General features: G+C 41.9%; 3 protein-coding genes across 3 annotated transcripts in view; 1 reads left to right on the plus strand and 2 right to left on the minus strand.

The window, feature by feature from the left end:
• Positions 1-70: 70 nt before the first annotated feature.
• On the minus strand, positions 71-368 carry LOC111602639. Its single transcript, XM_023319800.2, has 2 exons — positions 345-368; positions 71-288 (listed from the first exon to the last, which is right to left on the minus strand). Exons 1-2 carry the CDS (start codon positions 349-351, stop codon positions 71-73), a joined length of 225 nt encoding a protein of 74 aa, XP_023175568.1. The 5' UTR covers positions 352-368.
• Positions 369-1743: 1375 nt separating this feature from the next.
• The window catches only part of LOC111602640 (choline O-acetyltransferase), a 30868-nt gene continuing 13922 nt past the window's right edge, over positions 1744-18689 (minus strand). Inside the window, exons 4-11 of the mRNA XM_023319801.2 lie at positions 11432-11511; positions 9557-9748; positions 4003-4770; positions 3585-3934; positions 3373-3430; positions 3164-3313; positions 2900-3100; positions 1744-2656 (exon numbers count right to left, since the gene is read on the minus strand). Of these exons, the coding sequence (XP_023175569.1) occupies positions 2459-2656; positions 2900-3100; positions 3164-3313; positions 3373-3430; positions 3585-3934; positions 4003-4770; positions 9557-9748; positions 11432-11511 (1997 nt within the window). The 3' untranslated portion in view covers positions 1744-2458. The remainder of the gene's footprint in view (positions 2657-2899; positions 3101-3163; positions 3314-3372; positions 3431-3584; positions 3935-4002; positions 4771-9556; positions 9749-11431; positions 11512-18689) is intronic.
• Positions 5040-5855, plus strand: LOC111602663 (vegetative cell wall protein gp1). The gene is made up of 2 exons (XM_023319847.2): positions 5040-5065; positions 5144-5855. The coding sequence occupies exons 1-2, from the start codon at positions 5059-5061 to the stop codon at positions 5773-5775; spliced, it is 639 nt and encodes a 212-aa protein (XP_023175615.1). The 5' UTR covers positions 5040-5058; the 3' UTR covers positions 5776-5855.

An 18689-nucleotide genomic window follows, 5' to 3' on the forward strand; every position in this document is an offset into this window, starting at 1 on the left:
TAGTAGCAATAGCCGACGGCCCAATGCTCGGCCACTGCTGTAAACCACTGACTAATGCTCTGCATTTGGCTTATCCAGCGTAATTTGGGTACTCAGTCTCGATAGTGGGTGTCAACACAGTGGTATCTACATCGGGTGGCGGTGGAACCCCACCAGGTGAGACTGGTGCACCCTGGCCATTGGGGGGTGTTGGCGCCGCTGTCGGAATGGGTGGCACCGTTTGTGCCTGGATCAGCGGTGCAGCGCACAGCAGGAAAGCCAAGCAAAGGCTCAGCAGCAATTGGAGAACTGCAAATTAAAGAAATCCTTTAGAAAATCCTTTTCTCAAGTTGAGCGAGACTTACGTTTCATTGTGTTTTGATAGGCAATTGAATGTTGACTGTTTGCCAGCAGCAGTTCAATGGCGTCTTTTATGCGCTGCCACGAATTTATCTTTTACTCTTTTTTTAATTAATTTCACCAAAAAACAAAAAAATTAATCAAAAGTTTATCGCGTGGATTTGGCCTTATCACAAACGGAATATTGGATATGCGACTTTTCTTAGAAACCACTGAAATGCCAAGCAACTATGACACATGCCCCCAGCCACATAGACTTATATCCATAATCCATATATATATATATATGTATATATCTGTATATAGGTCAGATAAGGAGTCAGTTTTCAATGCGCTGCTTTCATTTATTTTTTTGAATCTCCTTTTGCATGCATTAACAATCAACTCAAATGGAACTTAGCATTTAGATTGGGATTGTTCTTTAACAGTTTTTAACATAGATACACATATAATAATAGATAATAGTAATAATAATAGCAACAATGAACACAGCAACTAGTTAGAGTATGTATATGCTTCTCGCCTTAACACTTTCATACATAAGAATTGTATATAACATAGTATATAGTATATAGTACTTCATAGCCATAGAACAGTTATGGGTAAACATATATATATATGTATATCTAATATTCGTTTCGTTTATTTGATATGTTTTGCATTTGGTAAATACTTTATATAAAGTTATTGATATGTATTGTTACAATTCAAGTCTATATACGTACGATGATTTTTATTCTTGTCTTTCGTTCGACAAAACACAAACATCAACAGCAACAACAATTGGGTAAAGCATATAGTTTTAGATAGTGGCTACACATATATGTAATTTGTATGAAACAGCAACAGAAAGACAGTTAACAGTTGTATATATATCCTATATCGTTATAATCATTTTAATATCAATTCTTTTAATAACATTTCTCTACATAGCAAACGTAACATAGGAAAGTATTGCATACTTTTGAGCTGATCGCTACAGTGGCGTCTCTATAAACAGGGTCTGCTCTGTGCATCTCGTCTGCTTGAGTGCCGTCCATATTTAAAGGGTATGCTCATGGAAATTCGTAAAGGAAAGCTCTAACATAGCTAAGCTAAGACAATAATTAATTGCGTAATTAACCAACACATATATATATTTATATATTTACTTTAATCATTTAACAGCACTAACAATTGCGCACAAAATTGCTCTAAAACATTTAATTGACCAGAGTTGCTCTTTGTCATCTACTAAGTATATTTCTAGCTTGGGTTGAAGCAGAGGGATTAACAGATGATTGACTTTAGTGGTTTCATTCAATCGGAAAGGTGTTGATTGAAATGAGTTTTACAACACTAGAAGTATAGATATATATATATATATATATATATATATATTCTTTTTGTTACTAAACAGATGACGTCAAGTGGACGCTAGTTAACTACTGTTTACACATATATAGGTTATTTTTGATACCCTTGCAGAGAACTCGAATCATGGTCGATACTTGCATGTAACTCTCTGTCTTTTTCTACTTCTGCTGTGCTTAGTCGGATAGGATTGGGTTCAATTCGTGAGTGAAGCCTTTGAAAACCTTTAACTTATAGCTCCAATATGAACTACATCAATACATCAAATTGATGTCACCTTACGGCGGGCCTATTTCGCCTATTTCTTTTCCATCTGCAAGGGTATTTAATAGTCGGCTAACCGAAACCCATTGTGGTTCTTCTTCTTGCTTTGTCGTTATTGTATAGTTAGGGGCTTCCTTGCGGATATATTTGTTTTGGACAAATTGTTTGCTAAGGTACAGTTACTGATATGTTTGTTTTGTTGTGTTTCATTTTCGTCCGTTGCATATTTAATTTTCCATTTAGTTCTGAAGCGGATGTGGTATCTGATATGCCTGGGTTTTTTTCTATTCATTCCTTGATCCATGGTCCACGTTCCACGTTCCACGTTCCATTTTCTAAGTTTCATCTCTACCATTTAGATCTGTAAAACATCTAATAGCTTCATTATTTTGTTTCAGTTTCATTCGTTCCATATTCCACTTTTCCATTTTCATGTTCCTTTTCCTTCATTCCATTTGCCAATTTTCATTCCATGTTCCATGTTCCTCTATTCATATTGCATTTAGTTCTGGAGAAGATCGCGCATGATGTCGAGCGAGTCTTGCAGCGATTTGGCATAGCGAGAGGCGCTCGTGTCCTCGCAGCCGTAGAATGCGGACACGCAGAAGACAATTTGATCGGGGTGCGGATTATAGGAGCAGCCGTAGCCACGAGGCGTAACTGGGCCATAGCCCATGAAGCTGTCCGTGGTGAACGCGACCTATGGCACAGGCAAACAGCACGAAGATCAGTGGAGATCAGATCAGAGAGCAATGAGATGGGAGAGCAGCTTAAAGCTAAGTGGCTTACGTGTGTACAGCTGGAGGTGTTGGTTCTGGTGCTGTTGTTGGTGCAAAAGCTAAACATAAAGACAAATGTGGTGCAGAGGCAAAAGAGTGAATGAAAAGATGCGCAGTGCGTGGTGCATGTAATGGTGGTGCGGGCAATGAGATGGCTTGGATACCTGACTGGTGGAGAGCAAAAAGCATTGCGATATCTTGTAAGACTCGTCCGTGAAGAGTTCGTGCATCTCCCCAGTGACCTCCACAGAAGCCTCACGCAGTCCCAGCAGTGGTATATCGATGCCATTGCCGAGTATATTCTTGACCATCACCTCCGTCTGGCGAGCAACGGCGCAGCGGAACAGCTCACGCAGATGATCCTTCTGTGAAGAGAAGCGATTACCCAGATGCAACTAGGCAAAGAGTTAACAGCAGCAGCTACGCACGCTATAAATGCTGAATTTGACTTTGCGAGCATCCTCTTCGTCCTCCTCGCGGTCGCTCTCCAAGGGAACATTGGCACCCTCGCCCTGACACATGGCCTTGGCCCACTCCAAGGCCTCCGTGCTGGCAGCCCGTATACAATCCACACGGCCCTGTCGATGGCAAGAGGTTACCCATGGATAGATCGATAGATTGACAGATAGAGACTTACGTGCAGGAAGCGCCTGGTGGAAGCACTCTCGTAGGTGGCCACCAAATGGCCATAAAGTCTGTAAGGCATTAGTTAAGGGATTAGAAATAAGGAGTAGGCTTAGGTAAGAAAAGCAATCAAGTTCTCCTCTAAAGGACCACCTAACTGACATTTTAGACTCAAGTCTGAACAGTCGGAATTCGTGTTGCTGTGCCTTATCTTGCGATACTCACTTGTAGTAGGCGAGCTGCAGGGCAAGCTGTATGTAGACATCCGGGCTAACCTGGCAGGATTTGACAAAGTTCTTGCCGTAGCCCTTGTAGCGATAGACATAGAAATCTAGATTGTCAATGGCCCTGTCCACTGAGATGGCAGCCTGGGCGAAACGCTGCTGCACCTTGTCGTTCACATGCCACTCGAGGCGCTCCGGAGGCGGCAAATGGTGCTGGGGCAGGCCGTTGTCCTCCAACGGATGCTCTTCGATCGCCTTATATATCTTCTCCAGCAGCTGGACCACAGCGATGCCCTCGGAAGTTGAGTGCTCGTAGCAGAGGCCCCAGCTGCCATCGGTGCAGATGATGAGCTGTGAGTGAGAAGTGACAAGTGAGAAGTTAGCTGCGAGTGAGGGAGCTGGGGAGGGAGTCAAGCCACCTGCATGGTCTTGTCGAACCAACGATTGGCCGAGTTGAATTCGCTGCCGCCGCCGTGTAGCATCTCGTGAGCCATGTTCGTCTCATCTCGATCGCCAGCGATGTGAACGCTGGGCGTGGCCCCGGTGAAGCCGCGAGCATTGAAATTGCTATGCAGTGGCTCATCCAAGCATAGCACCACCAGCGCCGTTTCGATCAGCTCCAGGTTCCGTTGGTTGCGCTCATCCAACTGCAGAGCCTCGCGATCCACAGCCCACTGAGCACGTGGCTCGGCTGTCAGCAGCCCAATGGGCAGCGGCTTGCCCGGCAGGCAGGGCGCATCGCTCAGCACGTAGAGTATCTGGGAGGCGATCTCACTCTCGGTGAGCTTGCCACGATCGCTGGCCTGCAGCACCACACAGTACATCTGGTTGCGGCAAATGACCACCACATGGCGATCCTCATCGCTGTCGATTGGCTTCACCCGGCTGGGCAAGTACTGAGAGTCGCGCTCCACGCCCGGGCGACGACACGAGCCCAAGAGACGATAGTACTGCGCCATGCACAGCGGCTGGTTCTTCTCCCTGGAGGCAGCCCGCTCCTGCGGCAGCTGTCCACTCTCCAGCATCTCCTTGTGCACGACCAGGCCGTCCAGCAGCCGTGCCGCAAAGTGGGCCACGTCGTGCACGGTCTTGAAGTGGCGCGGCGGAAACACGGTGCCAGGATTCGAGTTGATCGGCAAGGGAATGCGCACGTTCATGTACATGTCATTGAGCCAGTAGTAGTAGGCCTGATCGAGTGGAGTGGAGTGGAGTGGAGTGGTGCGGAGTACATGGAAAGCACATTATTAACACACGAGATACAAATCTAATTAGCTGGAAAAAAACCGTCGGGTTGGGCGTTTGGGTGCGCCTCTTATCGAGGGAAGGCTGATAAGGCAGAACGAGATCACAGTTAGGAGATCGCAGATCTGCGATAAGATGCAGTATATATAATGCCTAGGGCAACTAGACAACATCAGTACAGCAGTTTCATCTACACCTAACGGATACCCAGCCCCAACCACAACCCAAACAAGATGAAAGGTGAGCAACAACTAGGCAGTCAATCAATCAATCAATCAATCAATCAATCTCTGTCTCTATTTGTCTTTCTCCTCGCAGTGTTCGCTCTAACTTTGCTCAGCCTGGCGGCCTTGGCGCAGGCACGCATCGACTACAAGCTGCAGTGCACCCGTGAGGAGGTGGGCATACGCTGGCCCAGCTACTTCAGCAACTCGGAGTACTATGTCTGCCAGGGCATCTATGGCAATCAGCTGACCGTGCACTGTCCGCCCGGTGAGGTCTTCACCTTTGTGCTGCAGCAGTGCGCCTCGCCGGCGCTGTATGTGCCAGCACCACCCATGGATGTGCTGCCCACCGATGCGCCCATTACCACGCACGTTGTCAACGAGGAGCCTCCAGTGATGGCCCCAGCTGGACCCAGTCATGTGTTCAACCATGAGCCCGCCGTGGTGCACGAGTCGGAGCAGCCGCACATTGTTCATGCCTCGCCACTCGATCCCACACCTCCCACACCACCCACCGAGCCACCCACGCCACCCACCGTTGCGGTCGAAGCTCCCAAGCCTGGCAAGAAACCCGTCGCCCCACAGCCCCACAAGAAACAAAGCCCACTTACCGCACCTGCGAAGGCCGCCGCGGCCAAGAAGCCCGCAGCTCCATCTCCACCCAAGGCCGCCAAGAAGCCAACGCCGCCCAACAAGGCCCAGAAGAAGCCATCGCCCAAGGCCTAACTCGCCTCCACACCTATCCACAGAATCAATCAACTACTAAAATTAATGTTCAGCAAGCGGAATTTCATTCAAAACTCTAAAATAACAACTAAATAAATATCTAACTGCACAAATAACTCTTCTTTCGGCTCTGGGTAGCAATAACACGTGTACCCACACACCCGCATCACAGGTGAGTCTCTGTTGTGAATGAATCAATTAGCTAATTGACCTTGTTGAGACATATCGATGGCAGTTAACACTTTTAATTGATTAATAATTGTAAGTAGAGCATGCCAAGAATTCAGCGTAAAAACGTTCACTGCCTGAGCGAGCTCGACTAGCAGATACCCCGCTCGCCTCTATGAAGATGAGCTGTTACTGTTATAGTGTTATATTTCAATGTTTTGAAGAAACAGAAATGAATTCAGATAAAATCTTTGCAAGCGCAGCAAGCACGACTAGCAGATACCTCTTGAATGTGAACCTGCAGCATTTCTTATATAACAAGAAACTAATTGAAATGAATGTAGCTAGACTATGCTAGCAAATACCATCTAGGTATGCCGTTATGTTGACATGTTAGCAACAGAAGAAACACCTGTAATCAAAGGTGACTGACTAGCAGCTACACAGTTCTCAAGGTCAGATCTTATAAGCATTCTTGTACCCTGAACACATTGAAAATGGGAAATCAGGATATAACAGTTTTGTGAAAATGTGTATAACAGGCAGAAGGAGGCGTGGCGGCCACATAAAGGATATATTTTCTTGAACAGAGCGAAGAGCTGAGTCGATCTAGAAATGTCTGTCTGCAATTTTGAAAGTATATTCGAGTTATGATGCAGACGTAGCTTAGGATTCCTGTTTGATTATTCATTCCTTGTTATCGATCAAAATCGATATTTAAAGTTGATTTTTAAATTTAGCTTGAGCACAGTAAGTCCTGGATATTTTAGATTTACTATTTATTTATTTCTTGTGAATACAGAGATTATGTATATTTCGAATTTTGCATGCTTCTCCCCATCCCCTTCCCCATAAATTCACAAAAAAACATATTTCAAAGGCGAGAGATTTATGCTTTGGGAAATTGAAAATTTCATCAAGAAGGTCCACCTGGAACATCTAGAAGTTATTTAACAATTAAACTCTCATACTGAAACCCATCTGCAGTCCACGCTTCGCAGGCTTCAGGGTATCTCCCAGTCGAGCCGTCTCGTTAGCGGTGAAACTTGCAGTCGAAAAAGCATTTAACTTTAACTTGAACTGGATTAAGCATAGCAAATGGAGAGGTGAAATGAAAATGTAAATATTTTAGAAATGCGATCGCCTATAATCCACTATATCTCAATCCTTGGTACCACAAAATTTTAGTTAAAAAATCATACTTAACACGTCTTGTACACATAGCCAATACCTGCATTGGGACTAGTTAGATTAGAGAGTTAAATGCTCAATATAATAATAAATAAGTATAAGATAAGCTCAGACCTCGCTCGAGATCGAATTTTCCTTATCGAAAATGTTATCTCATTTATGGCTTATGTTTTTATCGGGTGAGTGGCGAAGTCTTCTCATCGGTCCATGCTTACAGACACATCATTGCATGCCCCTTCACTAGCTATTCGCAATCAGAAGCTGTGATTACATAATTACGCGCTGTTGAGCAATAGGTTGGCTTCATTATCAGAATGCGAACATTCGATCCTTGGGTTCAATTAAATCGAAGTTCACACGAATGGAATTTCGCTAAAGAATTCCCATTCTCTTTTGTATTTCCGAAGAAAGACTGACATAAAGTCAAGAGATAAGAATGTTATTAGCAGAGCAGCAGATGATAAACATGCAGCGGAAACACTCTAGATATGAGCTGTGTGGGGTGGTTGGGTGGTTGGGTGGCTATGCTAATTGCCATGGTTAAGAGTCTACACATTCTGCTTGCGCGATTATTCCATAATTAGTGGAAATTTGTTTGGCTGTTATCGGGGCATAGATTACCCAGGTTACATAGGCGTGCGAGCGCAATTTGGTTTCAATTCAGTTTTAATTTTGGCAGAATGACAAGCGAAACAGGCATATTAATCTAGACGTGTTGCTCGTAGCTGTAGCTGATTACGATTGCCTTTGACAGCTCTTGCGGGTTGCGCTGTCGATGGGGCCATAAAAGGCTTTGCTTCAGGCAGGGTTAGAGCAGTGATTGCAACGACAAGAAAGCAGCGAGACGTCTCAAGCAGCAGCAAACAATGAAAGCCGGTAAGCACTGCAGATGAGCATATGAGGGAAGACGCACGGAGCTCTCATCTGTGTTCTGTATCCATCTGCCTTTCAGTTCTAATCGCAGTCATTGGACTGCTGGCCATTGGCATCCAGGCACAGGATAATTGCCCCACGCCCAGCTACACGGAGGACATTGTGCCCGTCTGCCTAGCGAATAAGCGCATCAAGTTGCCCAACTATTCCGATCCCACTTCGTTTTGGTCCTGTGTCACAGGCTCGCCCAAGTTGACCCTATGCCAAGCGCCGACGAGCTACTTCAGCTATGTGCTCCAGGAGTGCTCGACATGTGCCAACTACATACCCGCTGTTGAGTGTTCAGAAAATAAATTGGGCCTCGAATGCGTGAAGATTGATTCGGTTAGCAGTCCTGCACCACCAGGTAGCTCGACACCTGCCCCAACTACAGTAACTGGAAGTACAGTAACTACCCCAGCACCTACAACTGTCACCACTTCCGCGCCAACTACAGTGAATCCTGGAACAACAGTGCCCGGACCAACAGTGCCCGGACCACCTGATGGTACAACTCCTAGTCCCGGCTCGGTCACAACCCCCAATGGCAATGAACCATCTGGCACTACCATCTTTGTGCCTCAGCCACCCTCTCCCAATGACCCCAGCGTACCCGCCCCACCTACTCCAGCCCCAACTGTCGGAACCATTGCCACTGGGCCACCCACTTCCAATGCATAATCTAAATACATAGATATACATATACGTACATATGTGTACCGTTACCCACTAATTAATATACATGTGCGCTTGAGTACACGTATTGAGGTTGGACTTGAATAAACTTTCATAGTGCAATGGCATACAAACATACATACTTCCCAATATTACCAATGGACTTTCTATCCAATCTACAATTCCATTTAGAACCATACTCAATATGTGACTACAGTTAGTCTGTCGGCCTGGCGGTGAGTCGGTTAGTAAGACAGTGAGCGGCTCGTGTTCAATCTTGATCTGTCACAAATCAATCAATCACTCAATCATTCATCAGTCATAGTTCGCCAGTCGGTCAATCTGCTTATAGATTAGCTATTTAGTCAGTCGAGCACTAAGTCAGTAAGCGGCTCAGTCACTTAATCAGTCGTCAATCGGGTTCAATCAGGCAGGCAGAACTCACTCAATTCATCAGTCAGTCAAGTAGTCAATCAGTCAATCAGTCAGTCTGTCTGTAAGTCAGCCAATTCATAAGTCAGTCACTCAATCGGGTTCAATCAGGCAGGCAGAACTCACTCAATTCATCAGTCAGTCAAGTAGTCAATCAGTCAATCAGTCAGTCTGTCTGTAAGTCAGCCAATTCATAAGTCAGTCACTCAATCGGGTTTAATCAGGCAGGCAGAACTCACTCAATTCGTCAGTCAATCAAATTTTAGGTTTGTCTATTAGTCATTTATTTTATTAGTCAATCAATCAATCAGTTATCAATCGTGATCAATCAGGCAGTTTGTCAGTTAGTCAGTCAGTCTGCCATTTCAGAAGTTACTCAGTCAATCAGACAGGCAGAACTCACCCAATTATCCTCGGCCTCGCGCTTATCCACAAGGTACTGATGCAGTCGAGGTCCCAGGCCCTGTGGCGACACGAACTGCTTGATGATGGCCTTGGTTCTATCCAGCTGAGCGGCCGTAGTGATGGGCTCCAGGGCGAGCACATAGTCCGCCATGGTTTGCTCCAGCGGTGGGACAGGTATCTTTGGTAGAGTCTGCAGAAGAAAAAAATACAGAAAAGGGTTCACATGATTTTTCCTTTCCTTTCCTTTGCGCTTCCTTTTTTCGGGTTTTTTGTAACTTCTGTCAAATTGTATTTGCGCTCAAAGTTTTTGTGCTCTAGCTCATTTATATGCAGGACATTATGGCAGTTAGAATACAAAGGCAACAACACAAAAAGCGTAGACCCCAGGGACCCGAATTTCAAATCACAAAAAAAGCGAGAAGTAAAAAATGTTGGAAATAGGACAAGAAATGTGGGGAATGGGCAAGAATCTGACATTGGGTTTCCCCCATGGCATTTTGCTTGTCACGGACAACTTGAATGAAGAGCTCTGCTCAGCTCAGCTCGAGAGTCGAGAATCCCCAGTGGCCAAACACACACAATTTCTCTTAAGAGCAAACAACGTGCGGAATTCACAATCGATTTGCGAATCGCGTCAAATCAAAAATCGATTTCGAATAGTTCACATTTGGAGAAAACTAAAAACGGGAATCAAGCAAAATTTCGAATTGGGATTATGTCCTTAAACAATATGTCTCTATTACAATTGTTTTTCAGTGTACCGAAAATAGATTGCAATTTAAATGTGATCAGATCTCCATTTTGATATTTTCATACTTATGTAAGAGCTTAAAGAAAACTTGAATAATTTCATAGATTTACAACGAATAATTCAACTTTGCGGAATTTATTTCACTTATAATAATTTAATTTTAAAAAATATATTCTTTTAAAATAATTCTATTATTATTATTTTAAATAATCTGGAGCTCAAATATGAGATTCTCTTAAATCTGTTCCATATTGGATGCTGCTTAATTTGTATTCAATTTGCGAAACATTCTTTGCATTTTTAGAGTTTGAATACCCTTGCACTAGGTACTAGGTACATTAGCAATTTCATGATCAATGCTACAAGGCACAGCTAAGACTTAAACTGATCCTTGTAGAACTGAATATCTACCCGACTCTTATGTGTTTCCAGATATATATAATCATAGCTAGATATATATATACAGGTATATATAAAGAAAGTCTGTTCAGTGAACAGTGAACAGTGAACAGTGACAGTTCTATATATGCTCTTAGAACTTCTCAGGGCTTCGTCGAGTATATCATTATCATTATCACTATAACTTTCAGCATTTCACTATATGGATTTATAGGGTATTTAAAGATTCACAGTTGATACTTTGCATCAACATGTTCATCTATCATTTGACTCTGACAGAAGTCGAGTTGTTGCTCTCTGTCCTTCTTTCCCTCCCTCTCTCTCTCTCTCTCTCTCTTTCTCTCTCTATGTCTCTATGTCTCTATTTTTGGGGTTGCTGCTGTGCTTTTGCAGGTGAGTGTGAGATTGGGCATGGGATGAGGGCCACACTGGGGACGGGGCGGGGATGTTTGTTTACAAGTTCTGTGGGCTGGTTGTCTGGCTGCGTCTGGTGCTCGGTTCCGGTTGCCCCAGAGGACGACGGTTGCCATACAAAAGCGCTCGTTATTTGCATTTGTAATTATAACAAACAGGATTAGTCTGTCTCTATGCGTGTCCCAATGTATTTGTCTCTTGTATTTGTATTTGTATTTGTATTTGAATTAGTCTAGTAGCAAGTTTGTAGAGCCTTGTGCAAATATTTGCAGTCGACTGCAAAGAAATTTGAAAATTGTGTTAACTCACGTCAGGGAAACCGAATTCGTCTACAGACTCCGCGGTGGAAAGCCATTTCTTTGGTATGGATAGTATAGAGTCTTTCCATCCTGAAAGCAAAAATTTAAGAAAAAGGATTAGATAAAAAGTCTGAAAATAAATCTAGTGTTTTCAACAATGGAATTTATAATTATAGCCAAGAAATACACAAAGCTCACATATAATCGGCTATAAATACATTGCCCAAGTTTACCGATAAAAAGAACGAAAATAAAAATAAAATATATGAAATTCTGCAGGCCCAAAGGCGCAACAAAACTTACAAATCAATAACAATTACTGACTAATGCGTGGTTCGATGCATATGACGCATTAATCTAAGATGCGATATCGACTAAATGGAACAACTAGTTAATCACTGTCATTTTCGAGTGCTTTGTGGTGCTGTGGTGCTGTGACTCTTGTAGATTCCACAGAAAGTTGAAGTCTTATCGTTCAGCTAGACTGACAGTAGGGCACAAGAATAGGGTTTATCGCACTTCTTGGCAGGCTGTCGTTCGCGCTGAGAGCTAAGCGGACAGCACGAGATACCATGGCTGAGCTCAGCGAACAATGCCCCAAAGAAGTGTTTAGACTCTATCTATCTATCTATCTGACAAGGTCCCGCACAATTTAAATCCGAATTGCGAAGGCTCATCAAGCTTTTATTGGCTTCCGCTATCGGCAGAGCAATAAAATTGGCTCAAGGCAAACTAAACACAAAGCTCAAGAGTTGGCATCCAGCTCCCCCGCCACTGGCTGGCTCCACTTTCGGAATGTCCTTTAAAGTGAAACTCGTCGGGCTGTAAGTCGAGTGTGTAAGCACTTCCGGTTGCCCAGCGAGACGGCAATTTCCGTTATTAGTCAAGTGAGATACAGCAGCTCAGACACAAGTCATGTATCCGATGACAAATTCCGGCAGTAGGCTCTAGTCGGCAGTGCCCGACTGGCCGCTACCCTGAATCTGAACACACTACATAGCTTTAGCTTGTATCTATCAATACTTAACACTCACAGCTGTTGTGTACTTGGCTTAAGAGAATTTTCTCTCAGGAAGAGTTAAGCTCACAGCTGCAGAGAAAAATTTGCCTCCATCCCCACTTGAGCTTGGGCCTCTGCAACTGGTTCCCCACCTCTACCAAAACCGCCCCGCCAATACTCATTCACTCAGTCACACTCCATTTATAGAATTCATCTAAGGAAATTCAAGTCTCTTGCTGTGTATATAAGAACTGAAGCGAGGAAGAATAAATGCAAGGATAAACAGACGGATAAATAAGAGCTACATAAGGCGCTGTCTGTCTGTGCGTCCTTCCTTCAGTGCTTATCTATTGATGCATCTTCTGTTTTTTATACGCATCTTCGGACGGACTGAGCATATAAGATGCTATATATCCCGATTACGAATATGTGTTCTTCGATCCCACGCCTTCTCCTCATTAATACACACATTTTAAAGCCATTCTACCCCATTTACCCGTACTCAGTGGGCTCACGGTATAAAAAGAGCAGCGACTAATTCAAAATGATTGTAGACTTGATCGAGGGGGATACAGCCATCCGTTTGTTGAATGGTTCCCGTCTACTTATGACAATCATAATGTTATTAATAAAAATGGTTTTATGACAATCATGATAAAAGCAAAACGGTCTAAAGAGCCCTCAACCTCAGCCTTAACCACAGCACGCGTCGCTTTGCGTTGCGTTCCCTGCTCCCACCATCTAATGCAATTTATTATCCTTTTTTCATTATCTGGCCAAGACTTGGACTAGAACTAGCTACAGTTCTCTCCCTCTCCCTCTCCCTCTTCCTCTGTCTCAGTCGCTCTACACAATGGAGGCACGTGGCACCAATTTGAGCATCCGCTCTATTGTTGTTGTTCCTCGAGTTGTTGTTGTTATTGTTTGCTGTGTCACGGTTGTCTTTGCAAGGAATAACACAAACCACAACCCGTCTAACTCCGGCTTAGCTCCCCCTAACGAGCCATTGAATAGGGCAACTCAGCTGAACTGAACTCCGAGCTTGCCGTAAATTATAATAAATTGCTTTAGGGAAATTCAAATTAAGTAATTAAAGAAGAGTTTGTGCTCAGCAGAGCTGGCAATTCTAGATCAATTTGATGTACTAGTTCACTAGGTAAATTATTAACTTATAAATAATTAGTGACTGTAGTTAAATTTGGTGAACTAGCTCAATAGGTCGCTTATGAACTATTTAAGTCACATAAGTTAGTTCAACACAATTGAGCTTGTAATTCTAGTTCAATTAAATGAACTAGTTCATTTGGCTACACATGAAGCTTAAGAGCACAGCTCAGAGTTCTAGTTCGCTTATGTGTTCCCTGAACAGAAGCGTTTACTGATTTCACTAGGCTCTATAATGGAACTCATTCAATGGAACTTTTTCTAAAAACTCGAACGCAACTCTAAGAACATCTCTGCATCATCGAGGCTATTGTCTGTGCAGAGGAACTTGAATCTTTAATAGTCGGAAAAACTTACTCTAAGAGCAGCTTATTAGAGTTAAATAGTGAAGTCACTCAAACAATAAAGTGACTGACTGGAAAATACCCTACAGACCGCATGCGGTAGAGTAGCTTCAGGACAACTGTGGGTGGTCGCACTTGACTGTATTGCTGTGATCCTAGAGACAATTTGCTCAACGGCAAAATACCCTGCAACACAGCAGATTCGTATGGAGTCGCCTCTCTTCTCTGCTCACTCTGCCCAGGCTTCACTGTAGCACAAATTAGATACATTGCATTTGCATCGCATTCAATTATGCGTTCTGACATGGACACATTTCCGATTGATTGATTGATTGATTGATGCTGGGATTTTTGATGCAACAGACAGGGACGGCTAATCAGATATTCATGCGCCATTGCGGGGCAGACAGGGCGTACTTCCGTGTTCGTGTTCATGTTCGTTTTCGTATTCGTTTTCGTTTCCGTTTCCCCTTGGAACAGCTGTCTATCGAGCCGCTTATTGATGAAGCCGTCAGGTTCAATTTGTGTCTGGCCGTCAGTTACTTTGTCTACTCATGATTAGATTTTGCTTTGAGCTTCCAACTCGTTTAGCATTTTTGGCGCATAGATTGATGCATTAGCTCATTGCGATATTTATTATATTTATGAGGGGACGATTCGCACCCCGAGAACTAAGCTGATGGAGCTTATTGGCCGCACGCCCCCATTTTAACGGGCGGCAATAAAACGCTTCAACAAACCAAACAAGCTCATTATTAAGCAGCAAAAATCACGCTTGAATGCCTAGAATTTCGCTCGCCGCCCTCCCCCGCTTTGGCTGCTGCTGCTGCTGCTGGTGCTGGGCGGAGGTTAGACGACAGCCAACTGCTGCCGCCTGTCAGACGCGGCGATAAAAATGTAATCCCAATGAAAAATAATGTTGCTTCGCAGCCACGATTCCAATTTAGCGAAATCAGCCAACCCCCAGGACCGTGGCTCATTACGGCCAGCACAGCCCAGGCTGGAGTTGGCAGGGCTGGGCAGGGGAGTCGATGCTGCATTTGAAACTGTTGATCTTTGGACCTGCGTATCCCTCTGCATTTAGCAGCAACCGAAGCAAATGAAGCGAAGCAATTTAAAAAGGCAAAACAAATCCGTGAATCTGCCCCATCCCTGCTCTGCCGACTACATGAAACACCAGCCGAACAAGCTGTGAGCCCAGCTGGAGGCAGCGAAGCTGCATGCTCACAGCATTCTGGAATGAATGAATGAATGAATGAATGATTGAACGAATAACTGAGTGAATGTGTGAATGAATGAATGAGTATTCGGTCCTTTTGTTCACTTGCCGCGTGTAAAGGGCTTCATTTCTATATTTGAGGGTGTTTCGCCTTTGCCACACCAGCTGCAGCTCCCACTCCTGCTCCCACTCCAGCTCCCACTCCCAGTGCTTCCTCTTCTAGCACGCACGCAGCAATTGAGCCGTAAATCCTTTACGGCCTTAGCGCTTGCTTTCAATACATTCTCGTTGAGCCTTTGGCTGCGCTTTTGTGTTCTTGCGGCCTGTTCTTGGGATTGTTTTGTGCGTCTAACCAGGCCTCGTCTCTTATTATAGACTTTTGTGCCGCAAACCGAAATGAACTGCCTCATATTTTTTTCTTTTAATTGTTTGAATTGAAACAAGCGGAAAGCGTAAATTGCTTTCGTATTGTTTTCGTTGCGCCTCGAGTATTTATAGCATTTATAGCGACGGCTAGCAGATACCCTAGGCACATAGAAAATATCTCTAAGCTTCAAAAAAGTGAAACATGCAAGTCTATGTGTGCTCTTATGGCATCTGCATACCAAATTGGATTTATAAGTCTCTCAGAGTCTTCGAGCTATGCCTCCACAAGCAAAGTTTTAAAGCCGATATCTGTAGATATTATGATATAGTATTAGAATATTTGTGTTGAAACTAAAAACTATTGTTGTAATTGATATACAAGAATATTTAAATCGAGTTGCAAATATATAGAATTTATAGTTCCCGAGTTATAATGGTTCGATAACAAAAATATTAAGTTTTTTTGTAATCGATAATCCAAAATATCTAAATCCAATTTAAAGTCGAGGTGACGTATTAACGAGAAAAGAAAATCAAACTATAAAAAAATTCCTATTAATATTATGAAGTTGGAAGCAAATATCACTAGCAAAAATGAGAAACTTTTAATATTTAGTTCTTAAAGTCTTCGAGTTATGTCAAAAAATGTGTGAGGAATAAATACTTATAGTAAAATCTCTTTTTCATTTATGTTAAACAAGCCCAAAACACTCAGAGAGTGGACGCACGCATATAATTTGGGGAGTTCTTCATAAGGTAACATGAAAAACTTATATATTCGTGTGCAGTTGAACAATATTTAGTGAGTGTATCTAACAGATACTTAGCCTACATGGCCAGCTATTGCTGTGGCTTAGGGTGGCTGGCAGTGGGGCTGGGACATGCCCACTCTGGCCGGCCACAACAAGCTAAAGTTAGTTTCATATTTTTGGGGCTCAGCGTTGATGCGTGCCAGGGGCTCGTGGCCGAAAAGTTGCTAATGGAAATTGCAAAACAGAAAATCCATTTTCCACACGGCAACAACGTCCAAAATTTCTCTGCCTCAGGGCACGCACACAATTTCCTTACGACCAGCAACGCTTGCCCCTGCTCCTTGCTGTGGAACCACCACCAAATGCAGAGCAACCACCAAACCACATAAGCAAAGTTGCAACCGAATTTTGGCTCTATTCAACTTTTGTTAAAGCTTTCCGCCTCACGCTCTCAGTCGCTCTCCCGCTCTCATTTCCAATTAGGTAATTAATATAATTATAGCTAAGGTCCCAATTGAAAGACTTCTCTGTTTTCTTCTTTTTTTTCATGGTTAACAATTATATTTCAATAGTATTTCATTTTGTTTGTGGTATTTGTGTGTATTTCTGCTCTGTAATATGCTTTATCGTTATCGTTATCGTTATCGTTATCGTTATCATTATCCTTTCAATATTTCACTTGATCCGTACGCATTTCAATTACAATAATTTATTTATGGTATATATCTGTCTATATATATGGGTTCCATACGTATTCAGTTAGCTGTTCAATTGCTTGCCATGATTTCTTGTTAAGGGATGGGGGCTTGGGCAGGAAAGGGTATTTCAGGTGGATGATAGATATAGAGATATGAAGTGTTACCCGTCAATTGTATATATGATATTACTTCATGCATAGAGTATTTCGCCTTGGGGAACAGAGTTAAGAGTAAAAACTGAAGTTTTCTTTGGATAGACTTTGAAATTTGAACAGCAAACATTTACAGAACTGTTTTGAGTATAGAATAGAGTTAGAGTTAGAGTTAAGAGTTCTTTTTAGCATTTTCCATAATCGTTTGAGGCTCTATTACAATTATATATATAATAATACAAATACTAGTTTAACACAAACGTCTATAACATTAGCAGAAACAAATTGTGAAGTTTTTATAATTTAATCTAATCTTAATATATGTATTTGAAACACTTTGATCAAAACTTACCATACGAAACTAACTTTTTTCTTTTCTTTTCTTCTTCTTGCTATACAAAAACTGAATTGTGGCGGAATTTCTTGAGGGCTTTTCGGATTTCAAATACATTTTTCTATAGCTCAAAACTCAGTTGATTTTTTTTTCGAAACGGAAATGTAAATATTTTAAAACTATTTTGTTTTGTTTTTGTTTAACTTTTAACCATAGTTAAATATTTTAGAATATGCCAAAATTATATTATTATTTATATATTTGTAATTATAATTATAATATGCTATTGAACATTCAACACTTTAAATACATATTTTATGATTTTAAGTTTAATTTTGAAATTATTCATAATTTTGTTACTTTTCTTTTGTTTATAACTTTTCCGTTACTGTAGCATATGGTTTAATTATATTGTACATTAGTTGTTTATATATTTATACTTTTTAGTACATATTTATATATATATGTTTATGTGTGTGTGTGTGTGTGTGTTAGCAATATTATTCAATTTTTTACAATACGTACATATATAGTTATAATTTGTTAAAATTTTTCGACTTCTTATAAAATTTCGTTAGATATTACACTTAGCCGGCCTTTAGCATGTTGTCTAACATGCTCCTACCAGAATACCCTATAAGTATTATAGAGCATTCGTTGGTGCTGTGCAGCTTTCGCTTTGTCAGTTACTAATTTTCCATTTCAATGCTCGTTCACGATATGCAAAGCGAGCATATATATATCTATAATAATTATATAAGCTATTGTTATTAGCTATTCAAGCTAGCCAGCAAAATATTTCCCACTGGGGGCGTGGCTTAAAGAAACGTCAGATAAGATATTCCAGTGCTGGAATCTTAAAAATTCAAGCCTGGATTGGCTAATCGAATAATGGAAATTTTTAAAAGGAATTAAAATTGTTTTTTCTTTGGTCGTGAACGAGTATTATGCAGTCGATAGCAGCCGACAGCAGCGTTTTAATTTCTTTTAAATGTAAATTTATTTTTATAATTTTGTTTCTTTTAAATGTAAATTTATTTTTATAATTTTTTATTTTATTTAAAATTTTTTAATTTATTTTATTTTTTTTGGAAGATACTTCAAACATTTTGTCAAATGGTCTCTCTAGAAAAATGGTGTAAAGTTCTGTGAATTTGACTTTTTAATTAAAATTTTTTAGTTTGATTTTGGATTTCAATTTGGATTTGGATTTGGAACAGGAGACCATTTTGTATGAAC

Source organism: Drosophila hydei, unplaced genomic scaffold (assembly GCF_003285905.1).
Source record: "Drosophila hydei strain 15085-1641.00,03,60 unplaced genomic scaffold, DhydRS2 tig00008144-arrow-arrow-pilon, whole genome shotgun sequence".
Taxonomy (NCBI): Eukaryota; Metazoa; Arthropoda; class Insecta; order Diptera; family Drosophilidae; genus Drosophila; species Drosophila hydei.